The following is a 21,428-nucleotide window of genomic DNA, read 5'->3' on the forward strand; positions in this document are numbered from 1 at the left end:
AGAACTGTGATCTCTGCTTCTTTTCTTTCATTACAGCCTACAATGAAAACATTGCTCCGTTCCTGGTCAGAGCTCTATAGAGCATTTGCCCGTTGTGCTTTGCTGGTAGCAACAGCAGAAGATAATCTATGCTGTGAAGAACTCTGTGCTAAAATAATATCTGGATTAGAAGATGAAGCAGATATTGTAAGTACAGTCATCTGTGCGGGAGGCACGTTCGCAACCTGCAGTGCCGTGTCTGCACACGCGTGGGTTGCAATTTGGCGCTTCTGCACACGCGCGATTTAGCGGTACTGCACATGTGCGAGCGCCAAAATCCAGAAGTAACCTGTTCCCGTACTTCGGGTTCGGTGCGGTGCACAACCCAGGGTATGACTGCATAGGCTGCTCTTAATACAAAATGTGGTTGGTGTTTATGTAAAATCTTATCCCTTGTTTTTCATTCTATACTGATGTGGTAAATATATTTCTTTTCTTTCAGAATCAGTCCATGTTGGATGGCCTCGCTCACATCACGTCAGTTATGGTTGACTGCATCAATTTTGCACCTTATGGCACTAAATACCAACCATCAAATAGATGTAAGGATAATAAGTGGAATCTGCAACTAAATGTTGCATTGGGGAGTGGTTCATTCCATTCCTTCTCCTGATTTTCTGATACTTCCTCTCTCTTCGCTCACCTCCACACCTTGTCAGTCAGCTTTTCTTGCCCAGTGAGCCTGCTCAGTCCTCATTTGACTGTTTCAGGATTTCCCCCCTCAGTGTTTTTTTTCTAAAGGTTTTTTTTTTGTGCTTCTGCATCGTTGGGGTTTCCTTTATTCCTGCTACCTTCTTCTTGTGCTTGAATGTTGTTTTCTTAGGCTATGTAAGAATCGGCATTCATAATATTGATTTCAAATGTATCTAGGCTTCCTGTATTATGAAACAGAGAGCTACTGAGTTGCTGTACATGTTTGGTCAGTTTACTGTTTTGACAGTTGAATTGATTGTGTTGATCAAGAGCTGTGCTCAGACTTCTAGTAACAAGCTTCTTAAAGTTGTATAGGCTCGTGTTGTTTGGTAGTTTGACATAAATTCTGAAGCCTCTACTGAAGTCAGCAGTGCAGTGAACTACTTTTAAAGTTAGTCTGGATTAAGTTCTTCAGCTGTGCTATTAAATACTTTAAGTAAAATGCTTGTCATGATGGGAGGCAGGGTACGTGTGGAGTGAGGGATCTTGAAACTTGCAAGGAGTCCCTGGGATGTATGTGTGTGCACCATTCCCTTACATGGGAGAATAGGCTCTCTTGCTGTATTGCCCTCCTCCTTTGGAAGGGCTGTTGCACATGGTTAAGAGGCGAGCAGGCCATTAGGATCACATGTACTTTCCCCTCCTGTGAAGATCCCTTCATCCTATCCCATTGCCCTTAATCATCTGCTGTGATGTTAATTACAGCTACTTCATGTTCTAGAATTTAAAATATGGGAGCAGGAAAGGGAAGGGAGTACACAATCTCCATATGAACTCTTAACCCTGTACAAGGAATATAGCTGTAGTATTGAATAACACTCTCAATATTCGGCATGTTGAAAGGGAAAGGAGGAATGGTATTTATAAATAGATGCAGGTGTGGTGGTCCTTGCTATTTAAACCTTAACTTTAATATAAACTACCTTATTTGCTAAAATAAATGTTGTCAACTTAACATACTGATCCTTAGCCCCACAGATGCCTGCCGACTGGTCCAAAAAGAAAAAAGATCCCCTTGGAAAGCTGTCGTCCTTAATTAAACTTTTGGTGATACTAGTAAACTCACTTCAGATGATTGTGTCCAAGGAATCCAGCCCTGAAAGAAAGACCTCTATCAGCACTTCCGTTATCGGTGCTCTTCAAAATATCATTGGCCACATCTCCCTACCTTCAGTCATCAGGCCTCTGTTCAGAACTATTGCGAAACCGTTATCAGCATTTTATGAAAAAATAAAGTGAGTGCTCTGCTATATAGCTATGCAGTACTGACTTTGCAGTTGTATACTACTTTCGTTACTATGGCTAACTTGTTTCATACATGTGATTGAAATAGCTTAGGAAACCTACATGGCTATACCACTAGTCCAATGATGTTCCAGAGGTACTTTATTGATGCTACATTGAGAGTTGGATAGCAGCTTACGTAGCACCTTGTTCCATTTGCAATCTGTAATCAGATTTATTAATTTTAAATTTTGCTTTTACAGCTGTTTTTAAAAATATATTTAACACAAGTATTAACTGCAGAGAGCACACAGTTTTAAGAGATGTCATTTCCTATGACACAGAAGGGGGAGCGATACTTTTTTTTAAAAAAAATGATGCCTCCTTAAGAGATGTGTGCTTCATCCAAAAATAAGAAAGTACCCCACTTGCTTCAGAGTTACCTTTCTATCAATATACAAGTTTGGTCAGTAGGCCGAAGCTCATCATTGATCAAACTGAGAGTTGCTTAATTGGGTGATAGCCCTAAAAGCTACAGGAGGCTAGAATCAACTGCTTACTGAAAATTCACTCTTGGCAGCCTTGATTTGGTTGGCTATTTGATGTGTCCCAAAATGGTATGTTTCTTTAAATGTATATAAATGTTATGGTTATGATAAAATTAGAATACTATCCAGTTTTTGAGTTTTTTCCTATATTGAGCTTCCTCCTGCGATTGATTGATTGATTGATTGATTGATTGCCCTTCATCTTAGCATAAAGGGGAGGTCACAGCTTTAAAAACATTATTGAAAACACTTTGCCACAATTTTAAACTATAAAAATAAGGTAGGTCCTATATTGTACCTTATGTGACAGAATCTATTTTTAAGACTAATTGTACGCCTGAGGGCAGGCATAGTCTTAAAACTTTTTTTGTAAGCTACTCCCAGAGCTTTTTTTGGCTAAGGGGATATGAATGCTGTAACCAGTAAATAAAGAAGCAGAGGTTATTCCTTATATGAATACTCATCAGTTATCTCCTTTCCCCCATCAGGTCCACTAATGCATCTAAAGTGACCAATGGGCTCAACAACAAGGTAATTTGGACTGGTGGTGGTGGGAAGCTTTTCTGTCTCTTGAATACGTTTTTTAATACCATGCAGCCTAGTAGCATAATTCCATAAAAGGAGCTGCCCTTGCACATAGTGTATAGTGTGTGTGTGTGTGTGTGTGTTTTACCAGCATCTCTGTTGTGCTACCACAGACTTCGCTAGTTCCTCATAATTAAGTGGGTGTTGCATGATTAAACCCAGGCAAGGAATTGCCTAATCAGTGCATGGAGTTTGAGGAGGGGAAAAAAAATTGTAGTAAATAATTGCTTCATTGTGCATTATTTGGGTCTAGTGTAGGATTTTGCCATGATCTCCTGTGCCATCTAGCCTAGAGAATAGGGCTCCGGGGTTGTAAACAGCGTTCCAAGAACTTCCTTATATTATTGGCCTTCTTGCTTTAAGTTTTACATTGTAACTTAGTAGACAATGCTTAGCCCATCATCTGCTGTTAACACCTTTTGCAGCTATAACCTTTTTGATACATTTTTTTATTCTATTTTCCAGTTTGAAAAGTTATTGGCAGAAAGTATTAGTTGTTTTCAGTCTTCCTATGCTGGATCCTTTGACAGTGATCTGCTGCAAGAGCTTTCTCCATTGCTGTGCATAATGCTTTTGCACAAGAATAAACAGCTACGTAGTCAAGCGGCTCAGTTCTGGAATGCAACATTTGGTAAAGCTGTAGTGCTGACATACCCAGAAGAATTAAAGTAAGAATTTTGTAGCTTGTCATATACGTATAGACTTGTGGACAAACTCAATTTACATGTGTAGAGCCCCATCCCAGCTCACGGCCAATCTTAAAAGCATTCTTATCCATTTTCCAGTCTGCTAAACATGAAGCACTTCTGTCGGAAGCATTTTGTTGGGGGGGACTTGAAAAACGGTAGATGCATATGAAAACAACTATATCATAACTGTCCTGACATGGGGTTGGGTCACTGTGACAGTTCCTTTAATTAAAAACCAGAAGAACTCTTTAGACCATACTTCCTCAACCTCGGCCCTCCAGATGTTTTGAGACTACAATTCCCATCTTCCCTGACCACTGGTCCTGCTAGCTAGGGATCATGGAAGTTGTAGGCCAAAAAAAATCTGGAGGGCCAAGGTTGAGGAAGCCTGCTTTAGACGCTGCAAATCTGAGCAGAAGAATGGTTAGAGGAAAGGGTGGCTTAACCCTGCCTCTTGTGTAATCCTTCCTGTACAAAATTTCATGTAAGGACTTCAAATGGAACTTTTTGACTAGAACTGCTTTCTCCTTTTCTCTATCACTCCTCTGGTCAAGCTTATAAATACCAGGTACCTTCTAGTGGTTCTTTTTGGTTGGGGAAAGGTTGATGTTGACTGACTGCTAATTACTTCTGATTTGGGATTAATGAAGTAACTTGTACAACAGAAGCAAAGTAATAGTATTGTTTGTCCTCCAGAATTTCATATTTCACTTGGCGTTTCACACAATAAACTAGTATAGAATTCATATACAGACAATCAAAACAGGTGAAAGTTTTGCATAATGTTTGGGTTTGGATATAGAATACCAAGCTGCATCATCTTGAAAATGCATTGTAACTAGCAACTCAAAGCTTCATTCTTTGCTTATAAGTTTTCAAGTGTAAACATGGTGCCAAAAACTAATTGTTCCAAGTCTGAATATCGGATTCAAAGATTTTAAATGCAACTTTCATGATTGCTTCCTTTCAGATGTGTTTTGTGCCAAGCCAAGCAAAAAAATTTACTCTCGTTGCCTGGCTTTGAAATCACGGACATAGTGGGAGAATGTAACGGGACATGCTCTGATTCTGTAAGTATTAGGGTTTGGCATTGGTTGTAGTAAACCTTTTTATTTTTCTGAGTAAATAGGTCAAAATGCACACCTTCATTCAGTTTACAATTGCTAAAGTAGGAGTGTGGTGGGGGTTTTTTTTTGTTTATTAAAGGTAGTTGCAGATAAATCTGTGGAGAAACTTAGTTGACAGCACTTCTGACAATCTGAATTGGTGAAACTAGGACCTCTTCTTCCCACATGAACTTTGTTTATCTGAGACTTTTCTCTGTGTGTCCCTCCAAGAGAGATGCAGAGGGTATCAGCATGAGAACAGACCCCCTCGGTGGGTCCCCATTTATGAAATGCTCTCAACGTAGCAAGCAATAACATTTCTTTTGCACCAAACCTTTGGCCTTTAATTATCTTTGGCCTCATTCAGTGATGGGCTTTCTCAGTCCTGCCCTTCTATGAATGTGTTTTTAGCTTTCACTTTGTTTTAGTTTCATGTTGTTCTTCAGCTATGTGCTATTTTTGTAAGTCACTTTGAGTTACTTTTCATTAAAAAGCAACTGAAGAAATAATAATAATAAATTTATTTATATGCCATCCGTCTGACTGGGTGAGCCCAGCCATTCTGTGGTAATAGTACATTACTCTTATTAAATTGTAGTTTAATAGTAAGAACTACAGTAAGAACTCAATTAAGGTATTATAATACTCTTATTAAATTTTAATTTTGTTACAGCAAACAGAGAATTCCCAGTGGGATGCAAAGATAAGTGGAATAGAAGTAAATCTTAGTGGGAAAAGAGACTCCTTGCTGGCACAGACCAATGAACTAAAGCAGAAAAGTATTAATTCCCCCGTAACACCTTCAAAGGTAAGACATCAGTTCATTAAATGAAATGGTTTCTTATTGGCACTTACATCTCCAGCAATAATACCCAGTTTTTTTCTATTCTAAGCATCAGTTATTTTTCTTGTTGATAAGGAGAGATGAATCATGTAAGTATGGGGCTCACTTGAAGATTGCAGTGGAATTTGCAATTGATTATAGACAGAATCCCCAAATGTGAACAGAAACCATTTTCACTCAGCCACAGCTCAAGGTTTACAGCATTGTCTGATATGTACTGTTAGTGTTCATAAGCTGCAAATTATTTACACTCTTTATTTTTACTTTTTCTCATGAAGCAGATGAAACTAGAAAACTCGCTGACAAAGACAAATCGAAAAAACTTGCTCCTGGAAGAGGAAAATACTGTTGACTTTGTGTTTATTCCTCCAGAAACAAAAGAGAGAGTGTTGACAGAGCACCAAAAAGAAGTGCTAAGAACTAAAAGGTTTGTAACTTAGTAACTTAAGAGTCAAGAAATGCACATTTTCTGTGTGCCACCAGGTCTGAAACTTTCTAGGTAGCTCATCTCCTTCATTGCCAAGAGCTGGCAGAAGAAGAGCTTTCAAGTTGGTCCCACTTCCTCTGCCCAGCTAGGTTCAGTAACCAATAAGGGAGCTTATTGCAACCCTGGGTAGAATGGTTCCTACACAGGCCCTAGAGCAAGCCTTCAAATTTGAACAGTTGCTAGCTTAAAATGCCATTCTTTATCAAATGTATTAGGACTACTCATTTTATTGGAATGTTGACCAGTTCTATTTTTTGCAGGATTGATATTCCTACAATGTACAATAATCTTGATGCATCCCAAGATACTACCTTGTTTTCCCAGTATACACAGAGCCAGGAAGATTATCCGTAAGTATTAGGAACCAACAGTGCTTTGAAATGTAAAATGTTTGAATTTTCCGTGCATCTAAGTAAGTCACCTTTATTTTAGGGATAAGCCAGCCTCTGTGGATATGAAGGAAGAACCTGAGAAGGAAGAGAACAAAACAGTGCCCCAGGTATCTTCATATGTTGACAGTTGCTGGGAATTGATAGTAATGGTATTTTTTTAAAAAAAATCTTTATAAAGGACTTATAGGGAAAGGGATGTAGCTTATAGCTGGAGTAAAGCACATGTAGCTGCTGACACCAAGTGTCAAACTAACAGCCACAAAAAGGTTTATATTGACATCTGAAACATTATTGAAGTACATTGGATGGCTTTTACTTCCTTTTTGAGTGAAGGCATAAGCCTATCTGCACCCTGCCATGGTGCCTTGGGATGTATGGGTTGCTTCAGGCCTTCCATTATAGAAAGTGCATAGTCTATACTTGAAGGACTGTCACCAGTTTCTAGTTGGAACAAATGACTAGATTTTTGAAGCTAGCAAACTGTTTTAGTGAATAATTGGAACTGTCAACCCCTCCCCCTGCACAAGTTTTGCTGGATTTTCCTGCATATTCTTACCTGGAACAAATCCTGGAATTGCAAAAAACACAAATTAAATTGTAATGCTTGCAATTTTGGTAAAATAACAGAAAAAGTATCCAAAGTGATTAAGTGATAAGACTTTTTCTTTCTTTCTTTTGTTTCTTTACGATAACTGTTGGACAAGGATATGGCCTGAAGGTGCATGCTGTAGTAACTTTGCTGTAGTTAAATAGATCTGGCTGTATGGATGCCTAGAACTGGCACATAATAATGCCTTGAGTTTCGAGGAAAGGTGGGATGTGAAGTAGGCAGTATAGTCAAAAAATGTATAATGACACTAAGCTATTTTCAATGCAGGATGAAAAAGCATCAAGTGACTTGCTTGGCATTGCCCAGGAAGTAACTGAAAGTGGGAAGGCAGATGTACTTCCAGAGGACAATAATTCCACCAGTCCTGAACAGCTTACCACTTTTGGCAAACAGAGCTTAGATCCAAATTGTGAGAAATTGGAAACATGTGCTCCTAAATCACTTCCAGGGGAGACTTCAGTATTGGATTGTTCTCTAAATGAATGTACCTCTAATGTCAGCAGCTGCAGCTCTGCTTCTAGTGATGTCATCTCAGGAACCCCACAGCCTGTAAGCAGAAGACAGTCTTTCATAACTCTGGAAAAATTTAATAGTTCAGAAAACAGACCATTCAGTCCTACAACTTTCACTGTGTCTGGAACATCTGCAAGTACTCCTTTATTAGCCAAACAGGAATGCATGATTGCTTCAGATGCTTCTTTCAAAGGAATTCCAGATGTGGAGAATAATAACACCTTCAAACACAAAGTGGAAAAAGCCACCCCCAGGCCTAAAAGGTCAAACCTAGAAATCTTAGGTGCACTGGAGACTTATGTCAAAGTCAAAAGATTGAAAGATGAAAATAAGGCTAATTCAAAATTGCAACCTGAAAGTACACTTGGGATTAAAAAGTCAAGCCTTAGGCAAAATAAAACAGATAATTCAGAAGAAGAAAAATCAAAGATATCACAGTTGCAACAGGAGAAAAATATGCAAGAGTCTCCTGCCAACCTTGTAGAAGATAAGTGTGAATTGCCTGGTGAAATACAAGAAGCAGAATATTTGCTAGACATCCCTTCTCAAGTTTCTGAGTTGAATGCAGTAGGATGTACAATAGAAAATAAACAAATTTTGGACAATGTTGCAGAGACCAAAGCAGGAGCAAACTTAGATTCTAAAGAGAATACCCCTCCAGAGCTGACTTTAGCAGCAGCTACAATATCTAATGTTGGCCAAAGTCCACAAGTTTCACCTCATCCAAAAGCGTTAAGACGTTCTTTAAGACGAAAACCAGAAACTGCAGAAGGAGCTTCAGGTAGTCCAGACAAAGAGAACAGTCAACAGAAAAAAGATGGGCGTAAAGATGGTGAAAAGGTTCTGCCAAAGAAGATTTCACAAAGTAAAGAGGCTTCTGCACAAAAGCAAAAATCTGTTCCTGATAAAACAGTAGATGCACACGGAAGTATAAAGAAAGAAATCAATGTACATGGGAGCAGGACTGCAGAAGGTACGATCTTGAAAGACTCCCATGTTTCAAGAACTATCCAAGAGGAAACTAGCATAACTAATGAAAAATCTGAAGGAAGTCAATCATCTGACATCAGTGACTTGCAAGATTCTGTTCCAGAAACAACTGGTGAGAAACCTAAAGGGTTTCCACGGTATCAGACAAGAAGAACCTCACAGGGATTACTTACCAGTATAGAAAACTCTGAGTCTGATAGTTCTGAAACAAGAGAAGAAGGAACCAAGAGGAAAAGGTTAGGAAGATCGAAAAATAAAAGTAGTTCACTTGAAAACAGTTCAATTGAAAGCCAGGTGAAGGAAGTGCTAGAAAGCCAAGAGTTTCATGCAAAACCTGCAACAGAAATCCAGACCATGCCACCAGAAAATAAAGATGTAATGCATTCTGATGAACACATGGAAATAACATTACTGTCTGGTGTTACTGGTCAAGAGAGAGAGAGAACTTCCCTCCCACTTAGTGAATGTTCAGGACTTGAGCAAGATATGGACACTTCCCTTTGTAGAGACTCTTCAGATACAGAGAGAACTGCTGCCAGAATGCTGACACGCTCCACTTCAGAGTCATCTCTAGAAAGCAGGCAGAGAACGACAGTTATGGATAAATGTTCTGATTCCCCTGCCAAAGGTTTGGAAAGTGGTGCTTATACTGCTGCTATCAGTGTCTCTTCTTCACCTGAGAAGTCTTCAGAGACAAGTGAATGTCAGCACAAAAGAAGCAAGCGGACAAGGAAATCAAAGAGCTGTAACTGCTGTGGTGAGGAGCAATCTCCACTGTTGGGAAAGTCTATCACTGAAATAAAAAAAGAAGGTAGCCCAAAAAAAGAAGGTAGCCCAAAAAAAGAAGGTAGCCCAGAACTAAAGTTAAAAGAGTCTAAAAAGATGGCTAATAAATCAACAATGGCTTTGCCAAGCATTCCTGCTGCTGATTCTCAGTTTGCTGAAAGGCTCAATATGGAACCTTGTGCAGCGAGCACACCACTGTCCTCCATTAGCAATTCCTCTGCCCTGAAAGATTCACATGAGGGTATCCGATCTGAAGAGGATTTGCTAGGAGGTGACACTCCAAAAGAGGAACTCAAGAAATCATCCTGTGTCAAAGATGAGAGTGGCACATCTGTTGCAGAAAATCTGGATTGTGTTGGCTGGGCTGAAGCAACTTCAGAACCAAGTTCAGTAGACTCTGATTCAGTAGAACACATTGTTCAGTGTCCATCCTTAAAAGCAGACACGGACCCGGGTGCTATAAAAACGGGAGATAGTATTCAAAATGGTCATCCAGAAGGTAGGACTGACGTAGAGATGAGTGTGAACCAACCTGAGGAAATAAAGGCCAGCGAAACAAAAGCTGACATTGTTCAGAATGTTGTAGACAAGACACCAGTATCTGTAACAGAGGTACCAGAACTTCAGGAACAGGATGCAGAAAGTGATATAGCCAGCAGATCAGAAGAACATGAAATCTCAGCCTTGGTACAGAAGGAAAATAGCTCAGATTCCCCTCTAAAGTTTCAGGAAATTTATGCTCTTTCTGTAGCCAAGATTAGTGAAAGCCCTAATGGAGTGCAGGCACGCTGTATTTGGTCTCCATCAGCTTCTCCCTCTACCAGCATTTTAAAGAGAGGTGTAAAAAGACAAAAAGAAGAAGATTCTCCATCACCTGCAAACAAGGTACTTGAAGTGGCTTTTGTAAATTTATATGTGAATATCTCCGTATTGGATCTATATCCTTTATACAGTTCAGTATCCATTTCTTCCTTAATAAGAGCTAAAACCTACAAAATCTCCATGATTTTTTCATATCTCCCTCCCTTTTAAGGCTTAAATATATATTTTTTTCCTTTTATACCCCGCCTTCCCCGGCCAGAACTGGGCTCAGGGCAGCTAACACCAATAAAATTACAATAAAATGTAATAGAAAAAGAAAAAACAGTTAATTAAAATACGGGTTAAAAATACAATTTTAAATGCAGCCTCATTTTAGTAGTAGCCTTTTAAATCTTTGTGGAGGAAATGTCTTTTGTCAATTCAGAAGCTTCTTTTTTGCTTGTAAGAGATTAAGCTGCTTATCTTAACATAATGTATCTAACTTACCTAGAAACCTGGGCATCTGTTATAGCAACATCTGTAAACTCAGTGGTGCAACTTAGAATACTGAATATCCTGTATTCCCAAATACCCTGCTCCCACACACTGTGCCTTGAATTGTGACCATTCTTAATCAGTGCACACTGTTTCTACTGATGCCTCACTCCGTGTATCATTTAAAACCATCTACTAGCCTTTGATGTTTATCACCATTTGCTCCACAGTCAGGCTTCTGGATTGCTTCGTACTACAGTTTTTCATTCCTACGAACAAAATTGTGTTCAGGTTCTGCTCTCAGGCTATCCATAGGCACCTGCCTACTTTATATTGCATTTATCTGATTTTGTGTGTGTTGTGTTTTCATTGTATTTTGTACATTGCCCTGAGACATGTGTGGCAGGTGATTAATAAATAATAGTTTTATTTAATTAGTAGTCACTGCACTCACCAATGTGAAATATCTCAAATATTGCTGAAATCTGCCAGTTTATCTCATTCAAACCAGAGATTAATGTAGATCAGTAGGTCTCAAAAGTGTAGTATAGTTCACAACCAGATCTGAACATGAAAAATGCATAATTTATTCTTTTTAGGGAGCCACATGTCTCCTGTGTTACCCAGACGTAGACAGTTGTCCAAAGTTTCTTACAGTACATCCTATATATGTCTACTGAGCTATAGAGTGGAAACTCATGCAAAGCATTGCATTGCAACTCAAGTCTACTATGTTAAAATTATGTCACTTGCCATTGCAGGCTCACTCCCTTTTCCTAGTCATGACTAGTAGAACTTATTTTTGCTTTAGGGATTTCCCCCCTTTTGTTAAGTATGTGCACTTGGGCACACTTTGAGGACCTCTTATGGTATATTGGATGGGTCTAAATCAGCTGTACTGACGTAATGCTTCTTTCTATATCAAGTTTGTCAGTCTTGTTTTGAAAATATATGAATGCTAGCTACTTTGCTGGAAAAAATCAATTTCCCTTGAAAAATCAGTCAACACTTTGTGGCCTTGGTATATGTTTATTGTATAAGACCTTGTTCTTAAAAATCCATTGAATCTCTATGAACAGAGCCGACGAGTTTCCTTTGCCAATCCGATCTACCAGGAAGAATTGGCAGATGACATTGACAGGCGAAGTCCCGTGGTTAGAACCCATTCTTCCAATGGTTCTCAGTCTTTCCGAAGTATTAAATCTTCACCTAACCACCAAGCCAAGGTAATACCTGGAATTCTCTTATTTTATTTTTACTGAGAGAATGATCTCTGCGACATTGAAGAACATTGCAATAAACTAAGCTGCTTATAATCATATAAAAGAGTTGAGGCTTGGATTTGGAGATCTCTGTGCACAAGTAGAAAGCCTTTTCTGCTCCTCCGTCCATCCTAATTTAGCTGTTTGCGCCCCACCATAAACCACTCCTGTAGGTCAGTGGACCTTCCAGAGCAGTATGTGATGTGACATCTGCTGGTGGTGGGGAACCACCCACTTGTGTACATGATTATATGATTATTTTTTACGGCTCTACATTCAGGGAAGTAAAAATGGCAAGGTAACATGCCATTCTCTTAAATGTGGTTCACTAATGTAGTTTACTGAAGAAGTATTGGCTGTCAATAGTAGTATGATCCATTCCTTTGAACTAGCTTTTGTCCCATTTTAGGCAAATGATTTTAATAAGACTAGTCATGAGGTGTTAGGTAATTCCTATGATCCTGAGAGAGCTTTTTTCCTCTTTTCCTATCCAGCTTATTACTACTCCAACCAAAGGATCTCTGTCCCCAGGATCTCGTAGCCATAAATATAAGAGCTCAAAGAAGTGTTTAGTAAGATTTGCTTCGGCTTTATGTATATCTTCTCCATTTTCTCCTGTATTCAGCTTTTAAACTTAGCCAAATTAATAATTTTCTGTATTATTTAAGATCACAGAAATGGTCAAGGAGCCGCTACCAAATCCTACAGAATGCATATATCCTGCATTAGTGGGCTGTAAAGCGCCTGTCGACACAATTTTGCCTCAGATTACTTCAAATATTTGGTAAGTAGGAAGTTACTGGGAAAGATTCCTGTGTCAAATGTTGAAGTATTATTGATAAAGAAGACTGCTTGGGGCGTATGGGGGAAGGAAAGGGTATCTTCAAGGTGCAATTATTTTAATTAATTAATTTCTATACCTCCTTTCATCCAAGGATCAGAGGGTGATTTGCAATATAAAAGCAGAAAAATACTATATTTTTCCGTGTATAAGAATGCTTTTTGCTTATACATGGATAGTGAATGCAGAGGGGGGACGTGCGATTAATTGCAGCAGCAAGCAGGAGATTTGCAGCGGCGATCGGGCAGGTGATTGGTGGCTGCGGCAAGGCCTGCTGGCGATTGGCTGTGGTTGCAGCAATAGGCAGGTGATTGGCGGCTGTGGCAAGTGGGCGGGTGGGCTGTTGGTGGCAGTGAGCGGGCAGACAATTGGTGGCTGTGACAAGGTGTGTGATCGACAGTGGCAGGCAGGTGAGTGAGCGATTGACGGAAGTGACCTCCCCTACCCCCCTAAAAGCTAATCAACTTAATTTCTTAATTTTGGGTTTAAAATGTCTTATACATGGGGGCATCTTATACATTGAAAAATACGGTACATAACATAGTAACAACAACAAAAACACCTCTCACTGTGTGCACAGTTTAAAAGGGCATTGATTGTATAATCCAAAGGCCTAGGAGAAGAATGTTTTTGTCCAGTGCCTAAAGATATGTAATGGATGTGCCAAGCAAGCATCTCCGGAGAGAGCATTTGATAAACGAGCCACTGCTAAAAAGGCCCATTCTCATGTTGCCACCATCCGGGCCTCTCATGGAGGGGGCACATGAAGAAGGGCCTCAGATGATGATTGCAGGATCTGGGTCGGTTTTTTAATCTGGCCACCCACTAAGCGTGATAAGTGGGTTGTTTTTTAAACTTTGGTGTGCATAGCTGGAGGAAGTTCCAGTTTGGTCCGGGAGATTGAGACCTCCTCCCTAGCAGAGAAGCAAAGCTGGCCCTGTCTCCTGTTGATGGAGTGACAAACCAAATGTCTTCCTTATTCTCACCAGAACATGTCTTCCTTCACACAGTGTTTCTTGACATACAAATTTCAGAAGTAGAGCTGTTACATGCAGATAAATTGGGGGTGGGGCTCAAGTGCCTGTCCCACCTTCCAGCAAATTCCCCACACAGCCACCAATAATAATAATTAATAATAATTTATTATTTGTACCCCGCCCATCTGGCTGGGTTTCCCCAGCCACTCTGGGCGGCTTCATAGAAACCAAAAATACAGTAAAATATCACAGATTGAAAACTTCCCTGAACACCCAAGCTCCTGAATAAAGGATTTATGCATGCACTTTGAAAGTAGAAGAGTTGCATATACATAGACTAGATATTGGGTAATTTAATTGTAGAAATCCTGTGTTAAAGTAGAAAAATGATTTTTGAAAAGAGTCCCTTTGTCTTTCAAAGATAAGCATTTTAATGTGGTTGTCTTTCTTACCTTGTCCATAGAATGTTATGTAAGAAGAGGTGGGGGACTAACACTTCTCCCTTTGATTTGGCTAAGGGCAAGGGGATTAGGACAACTCATTCGAGCAAAGAACATCAGGACTGTAGGTGACTTGAGTTCTCTGACATCAGCTGAGATCAAAACTCTTCCCATTCGTTCTCCCAAAGTATCCAATGTTAAAAGAGCTCTTAAAGGATATCATGACCAACAGGTTAGTTTCTTTGCATTATAATAAAATAAATAAAATCTGAAATGTGGGCTTGTTTTTGTATCAGAAATCTTTTTTGCGGAACACTTAGTCCAAGAGGAATTATTTTATATTGTTTATATTACAGTTTTATGTTGTGAACTTCTCTGAGATCTAAAGTTATAGGGCAGTATACAGATTTAAATCATCATCATCATCACTACTATTTGAAATTAAAATAAAAAGTAAGAACAAGTCGGATCACACAACAAGATGTTGCCATGTATCCACTATTCATAACAGGAGTGCTTCTGTCCAGGGCTTTACCAGTGTGGAACTTTGAGCCTTGTTTGAGTTTAGCAGGTGAAAGGGAAGACTGCTCTCTTACTACTGCTCTTCTTGTTTTGCATTTGTTGGGAAATGGAATAATATCTACAAAGATATATATTCTTTTCTTGTTTCCTATCCTCCTGAAATCACTGTATTATAGAGCACTTAGGCTCTGGTATAGAGTTGACTTCCAGGCTCCAGTACTTGAGGACTTTACTGCTATGCAGCAGAAGGAGGAAAGATTATAGAGAGTGTAAAAGGAGCAAGGTGTCAGCTTCCTCACCTTTATGAAAAAAAACCCACATAGCATGGGGATGGGAGGTAATAAAACACCTTGTGGAAGCTTACCTGCTTCCCTTCCCTCTCCATGCTAAAGCTGTCACACTTCAGCAAACCAATGTCCCACTTCTTCCCCTTCCTTAATTTAAAAAATCTTGAACTGGACTCAACTGCCCTCAATATTTCAAATGTCCTGGAACTCAATGAATGTAGGTTTTTGTTTAGTCATTTGGGGGTTCCTCTCCAAAATGTACAGCTACGTTTTTTAAAATGTAAGCTTATAGTTGCAAGGTAGTCCTGCTTTTTTTTTTGTACAAAAAAATCTATCCTACCTTTATGTTGCATATGCAATACTCAGGGTGAGTAAGAGCAGCTAAAACAAACTGTGAACTGCAGTAGCATTCCAAAATACATAACTGGGAAATTAAAGACAACATGGGTGGTAACAAAGATGGCAGCTATAAGAGGGATATGGCATTATACAAAGAAAGAGATATAGTGTGTTCTAAAATACTTTGCTCCACACAATACATTCTGCTTGACTTACAACATTGTGTAACACAATGCTGGATCCGCAAGCACCTATGAATTGCAAGACCAGAGAATAATACTCATGCAGAGTATCTTATCTCTCCTGAGCAGAAACACTTCTTCTTTGTCTGGATTAATTCTTTTTAACAGTTAGCAGCCATCAAACCCATTACTGGTTCCAGACACTGATTCAGAACTTCAGCAGCTTTCCTGGTACTCATGGCCACCAGATACCCCCTCCTCCTGTTGAAGAAGGAATGCTATTAATTAGCTATAAATTATATTTCTCATCTGTATTCAATTTTGCTTCCAATTGAAATATATTGCAATAAAATCTCTTCCCCCCTCCCCCAAATTTGCAGGTACGATCTCGTGGATTTGAAGAAAATGCTGGCCTGGATGATGTAGAAAAGCCAGTGAATGGCATTGATGAGAAGTCCTGTTCCACAAATGAAGATAAAATGGAAACAGGTAAATATTGCTTGCTATTGTGCAGTTTCAATGCCTGATCTGGAATGCAGACTGGGTATGTTTGCTTCCCAGGTTAAATCCGTTGTCTACATTACCTGTAGCAGTGTGATTGCTGTCATTCCACAGCTGGTCCAAAAAGGGCAAGCAATTTCTCCTATACAGTGGTGCCTTGCAAGACGAAAATAATTCGCTCTGCGAGTCTTTTCGTCTTGCGATGTTTTTCGTCTTGCGAAGCACGGTCCGTCGCAACTGCGCCTCTTCAAGCGGCTTTAAGAAAAAAGCACAAGACGTTTTCGTCTTGGGAAGCAAGCCCATAGGGAAATTCGTCTAGCGAAGCAACGCAAAACCGAAAAACCCTTTCGTCTAGCGAGTTTTTCGTCTTGCGAGGCATTCGTCTTGCGGGGCACCACTGTATGATTAAGGCTGTTACACACCATTCTAGCATTGCCTACCCATTAGGGCTATAGTTAGTATGGTATGTAATTGCACAAATAAGAATTGTGGACTTGCTGAATTTGAGTAGGGCTCTAGTTTGATTCTAAATAGGAAATCTCTGTATGTGTGAACTTTCTTTCTTCCTAGACTTGAGCGAGCCAGTTTCCTCCACTGCAGATGAGCAATCAACTACAGACCTTTTTGCCCAGATTGATATACTTGCTCCGCAGTTTACTTCTGAAAATCTTCTCAACTATTCAGTGAGTGAACTCTTTGAAATGCAAGAGAAACTACATAGCATGACAAACTGTATTATGAAAAGCCTCCAGGCTCGTTGGAAGTCACCAACCCAGGAAAGCACTGTTTAATCATCTGTACTTATCTCTCAGAAGAGAAGACTTCATAGTGAGACATTTTTGTTTCTAAAATCCCTTTATTTTTATTTGAGCTGAACACTCACTTAAAAACATCCCAGAAGAATAAGAGATCTTCGTCACTCAAGGCAGGTATGGCATCAGTCTGTATATCTTAATAAGTAAGTTTGGTACATTCACTATTCAAGTGTTTTTATTGCCGTTGCGCACAGTTTCCCACAAAAAAATCAACTTGCTGAGTATTTTAACTATATTTTTGAATGCAGATTTATATTTTATTTCTATATTTAAAAACAACAACAAAGTTCACTATGCGGAATGAATCTTGAGATGCTGAGTGATTTACCAAAAGTGATGCCAACTTTTTTGCTACTGGTGTTTTGGAAAACAGTGGCTCTATAGTCTGTCTTCATATTAAGATGTGCTGTACTTAATTAGTGCTTCAAAAAAAAAAGTATTTCCAAACAATTTTTCTACCATTTCACAGTTCTATTTTTGCATGCAATTATGCAAAAAGGAGAAAAATGTATATTGGTATGAAATTCTGATGCAGTATTTTCAAGCTAAAATCTCATGTGCTACAGAATTTTTATATTTATCAGAGTTATACTTGTCCCACTCTCAGAGTCATGTCAGTTAGACATAAATAACTGTACATTATGTGTAGATAATAGCAATTCTAGACATTATTAATTATGATCTGAGATTTGTTAAAACATTGGATGGGAAAAATTGTGTTTGTATAAAGCACACAGTTTGCCGTTCTGGAGAAGTAACAATGGGATCTGTTTCACTTATTTGGAAATAAATATATATGTATATATGAATAAAATAATGAACTCTTATTTAGAATTGTATTTTGAATAGAACTTGGTTTTAATTGTGTCTTGATTTAATGGATCTGGCAGTTCCTTTTTCATCTAAAGCTGTTGAAATGGGCTTTGAAAAGGGAATCTAAGTAGAGCTTGGAGAGATACCCTCCTCCCACTTGAGGTCTTGCGTGGTCCTATTATTTAGTGTCTTTTAGTGCTTGTCCTTCATTGGGCTAGTTTCAGGTTACATAGTGTGTGGCCTCTTCATGCTGTTTTGCTGGCTGGGGTTGATGGGAATTGGGCCTAAAACTCCGGGAGGGCATCATGTTGCAGGAGGGCACTCTAAATATTTTTCTTTGAAATATATGCTTATATGTCTACCCAGAACTTTACAGTTTGGTATGTGGGTGTAGATTGATCAACATCATGATATGAGATACTTTGTTCTGACTGAATTCAGTGCTGAGCTTTTAGATACTTATAAGGTTAGTATGTATTGCTACTAGCATTTAATCACTCTGTCATGTGGCAGTGAGCTACACCCAGAATTAGCCTGTCGTCCCCCCCAAATCTGTGTTAGATACAAACAGGTTTCAATCTGAGTAGGGTTCTCAGCTGATAACTGAGTCTTTTTTCATTGTATATTTGCATATGAAAGAGGTCTGAAGGGAAAATGTTTTGTTGCAGTAAGTGATTTCTTTTGTGTGTGTTTTTAGGTTTTTATTGTTTAATTGGTTTTAGTATTTAATTTGTGTCTGTAAGTTGATTTGAGTCATTTATTAAGTGTTTTACTCAGAAAAATATGAATGATTAAAGAGACATTCTTTCTGCTAAGATACAAAATCAAGGAAACTTTGTAGTAGCTTAGAGTTTTTAATGTAATGAATTCCATTGATTGTTGCGTCCCATCTATATAGACGCAGATAAAATAAGAGGATGTATTGCAGAAGAGGCAGGTTATGTACTATGTTGGTAGAGCTGGTAGGAGCTTTGTTGAATTCCCAAGGGATGGGAAACTGCTTAATATGGAGTCACAGTTTGAGAGTGTGCTATGGGCCACATTTCACTCCCACCCTTCTGTGGTGGCTACTCTTACCTTGCAGCTGCATTTCTCAGATTTCTTCAGGTGAAAGATGCTCTTCTTTAGCAGTGTAACTTGTCTCATCCCAGAAGGAGGTGTTTCTGCAGGAGCTAGTCAAACCATTCATCACCACAGTTGCGAGAGACAGTGCCGAGGTATGTTAGCCCTAAGGTGTTTGGGGGATCCTACAGCAGGCTTCTCCTGGCTCTTGGGAGGAGGGTGTGTGTTAGTAAATATTTTCCCCTTCGCTGGGTGATACGCTACAGTGATACATTGCAATATTGAAAAGCTTGATGTTTGGCTGGTGATACAGCACAGTGCTGAAAAGCAGGGGGAGGAACAAGCTGCATCCGCCCCAAACGACCCTGGTGTGTTGCAGGACTGGGGCTAATGCAGCTTGTTCCTCCTTCTGCTGCACTGAGGAAGGAATGAGTTGCATCAACTCCAGCGCCTTCACCCTGTGGTATCGTGGGTGAAACCACCGTTGCACTCTGGTCCTGTATCGTCCTGGGCGATACATCAGTTGATGAACGGTGTCAGTTAAGGTTCCTTTCCTCTCAATGACATCAGATGAATAGCAAGAGTCTGTTGGCTACAGGGAAGAACTGGGAGGAGCTAGCAGCATTTGTGCCTATCCATGGTTCTGGATTTCCTCTGCACACATCCATTTGGAATTGAGCATCCAGTGTTCTGTTTCTCCCCTCTCCCCACCTCCAGCATAAATTAAGCACATACCTACATTTGCAGAGCTGTGAAATTTATTAGTCACCACTTGGAGAGGGAATCACAGTACCAGAACCAAAGAACACTCAGATGAATAAGGCATGCATCAGCGTTCTGTAAGCAGACAAGAGGAGAGGCTTTCCCACATATAGTTTGGCTGGTTTGAGATGTTAGCTTTACATAATTGCTTACTTGAAACAGAAATAAATACATTTGGCTATTTTTATAATATCACAGGAGAACACAACATCTCTTGATAAGAAAAGCATTAAAACCAACACAGATTAGATGTTTCATTAAAAAAAGAATAAGATTAGTTTGGACTATGAACTTGATTCCAAACAAAGAGGTTGACAATACAGTGGAACTGAGAGCCAAACAATTCTCTTTTAGATAATGTTTGAATACACAAGTCCATTTAATCAAGGTAGTGATGGAGGCTGCCATGTTGGTATTTCCCACTGGTTCTGTGATAACTAGAATGAGAGAATGTTTGTTGTGTAAAAGGCAATGCATATATCATATATCAATGGGAAAATAATAAGGCACCTGAGAAAGTGTTTAAGGATTATAGCGGGCAGCCATTTTGTGAGGTGCCTTTTTATTTACCTTGTCAAAATGTCTCATGGAATATTCCCTCCATTTTGGCTTAAACAGCTTCTACATAGTTAGCTGGAAGCATGCCTGTTTTGCCTGTTCTTTGCACAGTCCCATACATCCAGCCTTCATCAATGGCCTGGACATTGACGATTGCATCACCATCTTTGAAGGAGACTTCATCAGCATCTGCTGCAGTATAGTCATACATGGCACGATACGTCTTCTGTGGTGGTCATTTTAAAAGAAGAATAAATGCTATTAGATTATTACCGTACATGCAGTATGTTGGGATAATCCATTTAAAATACCTTCAGTTTGCATTAAATTGCAATAATTTATTGAACTCTTATGATTATAGTGGTAGAAATGCTGGTCATCAAAAAATTTTTTTTATTGTGAGTTGCTTTGAGCTCAGCTTTGTTGGTATAAAAGATTATATAAATATTAAATGAGTGTTTAGAAATAAGACTTGTTCTCTCTTCCATCAGTAAATGTACATTCAATATAACAATGCTGACCATTAATTTAGACATGTAGGTTTTTCTCCCCAATGCAACACAGGAATGCAATTCAGAAATCTATTTCTTTGTACTTGTTACTCTTGCCATATGATAATTTATTTTCCTTACCCCTGCAGTAGATGGATGAGAGGGGATGGAAGAGACTGTTGTCTGCTGGGTAGCAACAGAAGATGACCGTTGTTGTGGCAGCTCTACAGTTTTAGCGTGTTTGTAGTCCACTGGAAAGGGAAATGAAAAAACTGAATAATGAGAAACCAGCTGGAAGCTTTGATTCTCTTCAATAATTTCGCTGTGTTTTAATAAAACTTAAATGGGGCTTGGTTGCATTTTATGAAGGAATGGTGACAGCAGATGTAAATCAGCAAAGATGATGTGGCTGTATCATTTTAGATAAATCGTCCTACTTTTTTTAAAAAAAGCAAGAATATTGGTGTACAGAACTATATTCTACCAGTGTGCTAACCCCCCCCCCCCCCCGGGCTTGTCCAACGTTTGCTATTTTCTGCCCAAAAGGACTTAGAACTATTATCTGAAAGATAAATAAAGCTCTTTAGGACAAAGTGTCCCTGCTATCTCTAATAGTATATAGCAGCTTGCATTGAACTAGCTACTGCATTTTTTGGCAATTCTGATTTGTTAGTGCTGCCTGTCCATTATAATCACACTACCCAAATTCACCTGAGTTGAGTTTTGAAACATTACTGCATCATTTATTCCCTGTCTCCCCAGCCTGGCCACCTT

At 39.2% G+C, this 21,428-nt stretch overlaps 2 protein-coding genes across 52 annotated transcripts in view; one reads left to right on the forward strand and one right to left on the reverse strand.

The window, feature by feature from the left end:
* Window positions 1-17,807, forward strand: part of RIF1 (replication timing regulatory factor 1) — a 34,228-nt gene extending 16,421 nt beyond the window's left edge. Inside the window, exons 19-35 of one of the 2 annotated variants that reach the window (XM_082196947.1) lie at window positions 37-186; window positions 482-581; window positions 1,703-1,967; window positions 2,993-3,035; window positions 3,555-3,757; window positions 4,749-4,848; window positions 5,558-5,692; window positions 6,007-6,155; window positions 6,476-6,565; window positions 6,648-6,714; window positions 7,485-10,391; window positions 11,882-12,028; window positions 12,559-12,636; window positions 12,733-12,848; window positions 14,401-14,554; window positions 16,033-16,141; window positions 16,724-17,807. In XM_082196947.1, coding sequence (XP_082053073.1) covers window positions 37-186; window positions 482-581; window positions 1,703-1,967; window positions 2,993-3,035; window positions 3,555-3,757; window positions 4,749-4,848; window positions 5,558-5,692; window positions 6,007-6,155; window positions 6,476-6,565; window positions 6,648-6,714; window positions 7,485-10,391; window positions 11,882-12,028; window positions 12,559-12,636; window positions 12,733-12,848; window positions 14,401-14,554; window positions 16,033-16,141; window positions 16,724-16,944 — 5,034 coding nt within the window. In that variant the 3' untranslated portion in view covers window positions 16,945-17,807. The remainder of the gene's footprint in view (window positions 1-36; window positions 187-481; window positions 582-1,702; window positions 1,968-2,992; window positions 3,036-3,554; window positions 3,758-4,748; window positions 4,849-5,557; window positions 5,693-6,006; window positions 6,156-6,475; window positions 6,566-6,647; window positions 6,715-7,484; window positions 10,392-11,881; window positions 12,029-12,558; window positions 12,637-12,732; window positions 12,849-14,400; window positions 14,555-16,032; window positions 16,142-16,723) is intronic. The other variant, XM_082196948.1, reaches the window with a different exon arrangement.
* Window positions 17,808-19,583: 1,776 nt separating this feature from the next.
* The window catches only part of NEB (nebulin), a 153,493-nt gene continuing 151,648 nt past the window's right edge, over window positions 19,584-21,428 (reverse strand). For all 50 annotated transcript variants that reach the window (XM_082196548.1, XM_082196557.1, XM_082196559.1 and 47 more), the window contains 2 exons: window positions 20,796-20,905; window positions 19,584-20,389 (listed from right to left, as the gene is read on the reverse strand). In XM_082196548.1, the coding sequence (XP_082052674.1) occupies window positions 20,216-20,389; window positions 20,796-20,905 (284 nt within the window). In that variant the 3' untranslated portion in view covers window positions 19,584-20,215. The remainder of the gene's footprint in view (window positions 20,390-20,795; window positions 20,906-21,428) is intronic.

This window comes from Podarcis vaucheri (assembly GCF_965113315.1).
Source record: "Podarcis vaucheri genome assembly, chromosome: 1".
Taxonomy (NCBI): Eukaryota; Metazoa; Chordata; class Lepidosauria; order Squamata; family Lacertidae; genus Podarcis; species Podarcis vaucheri.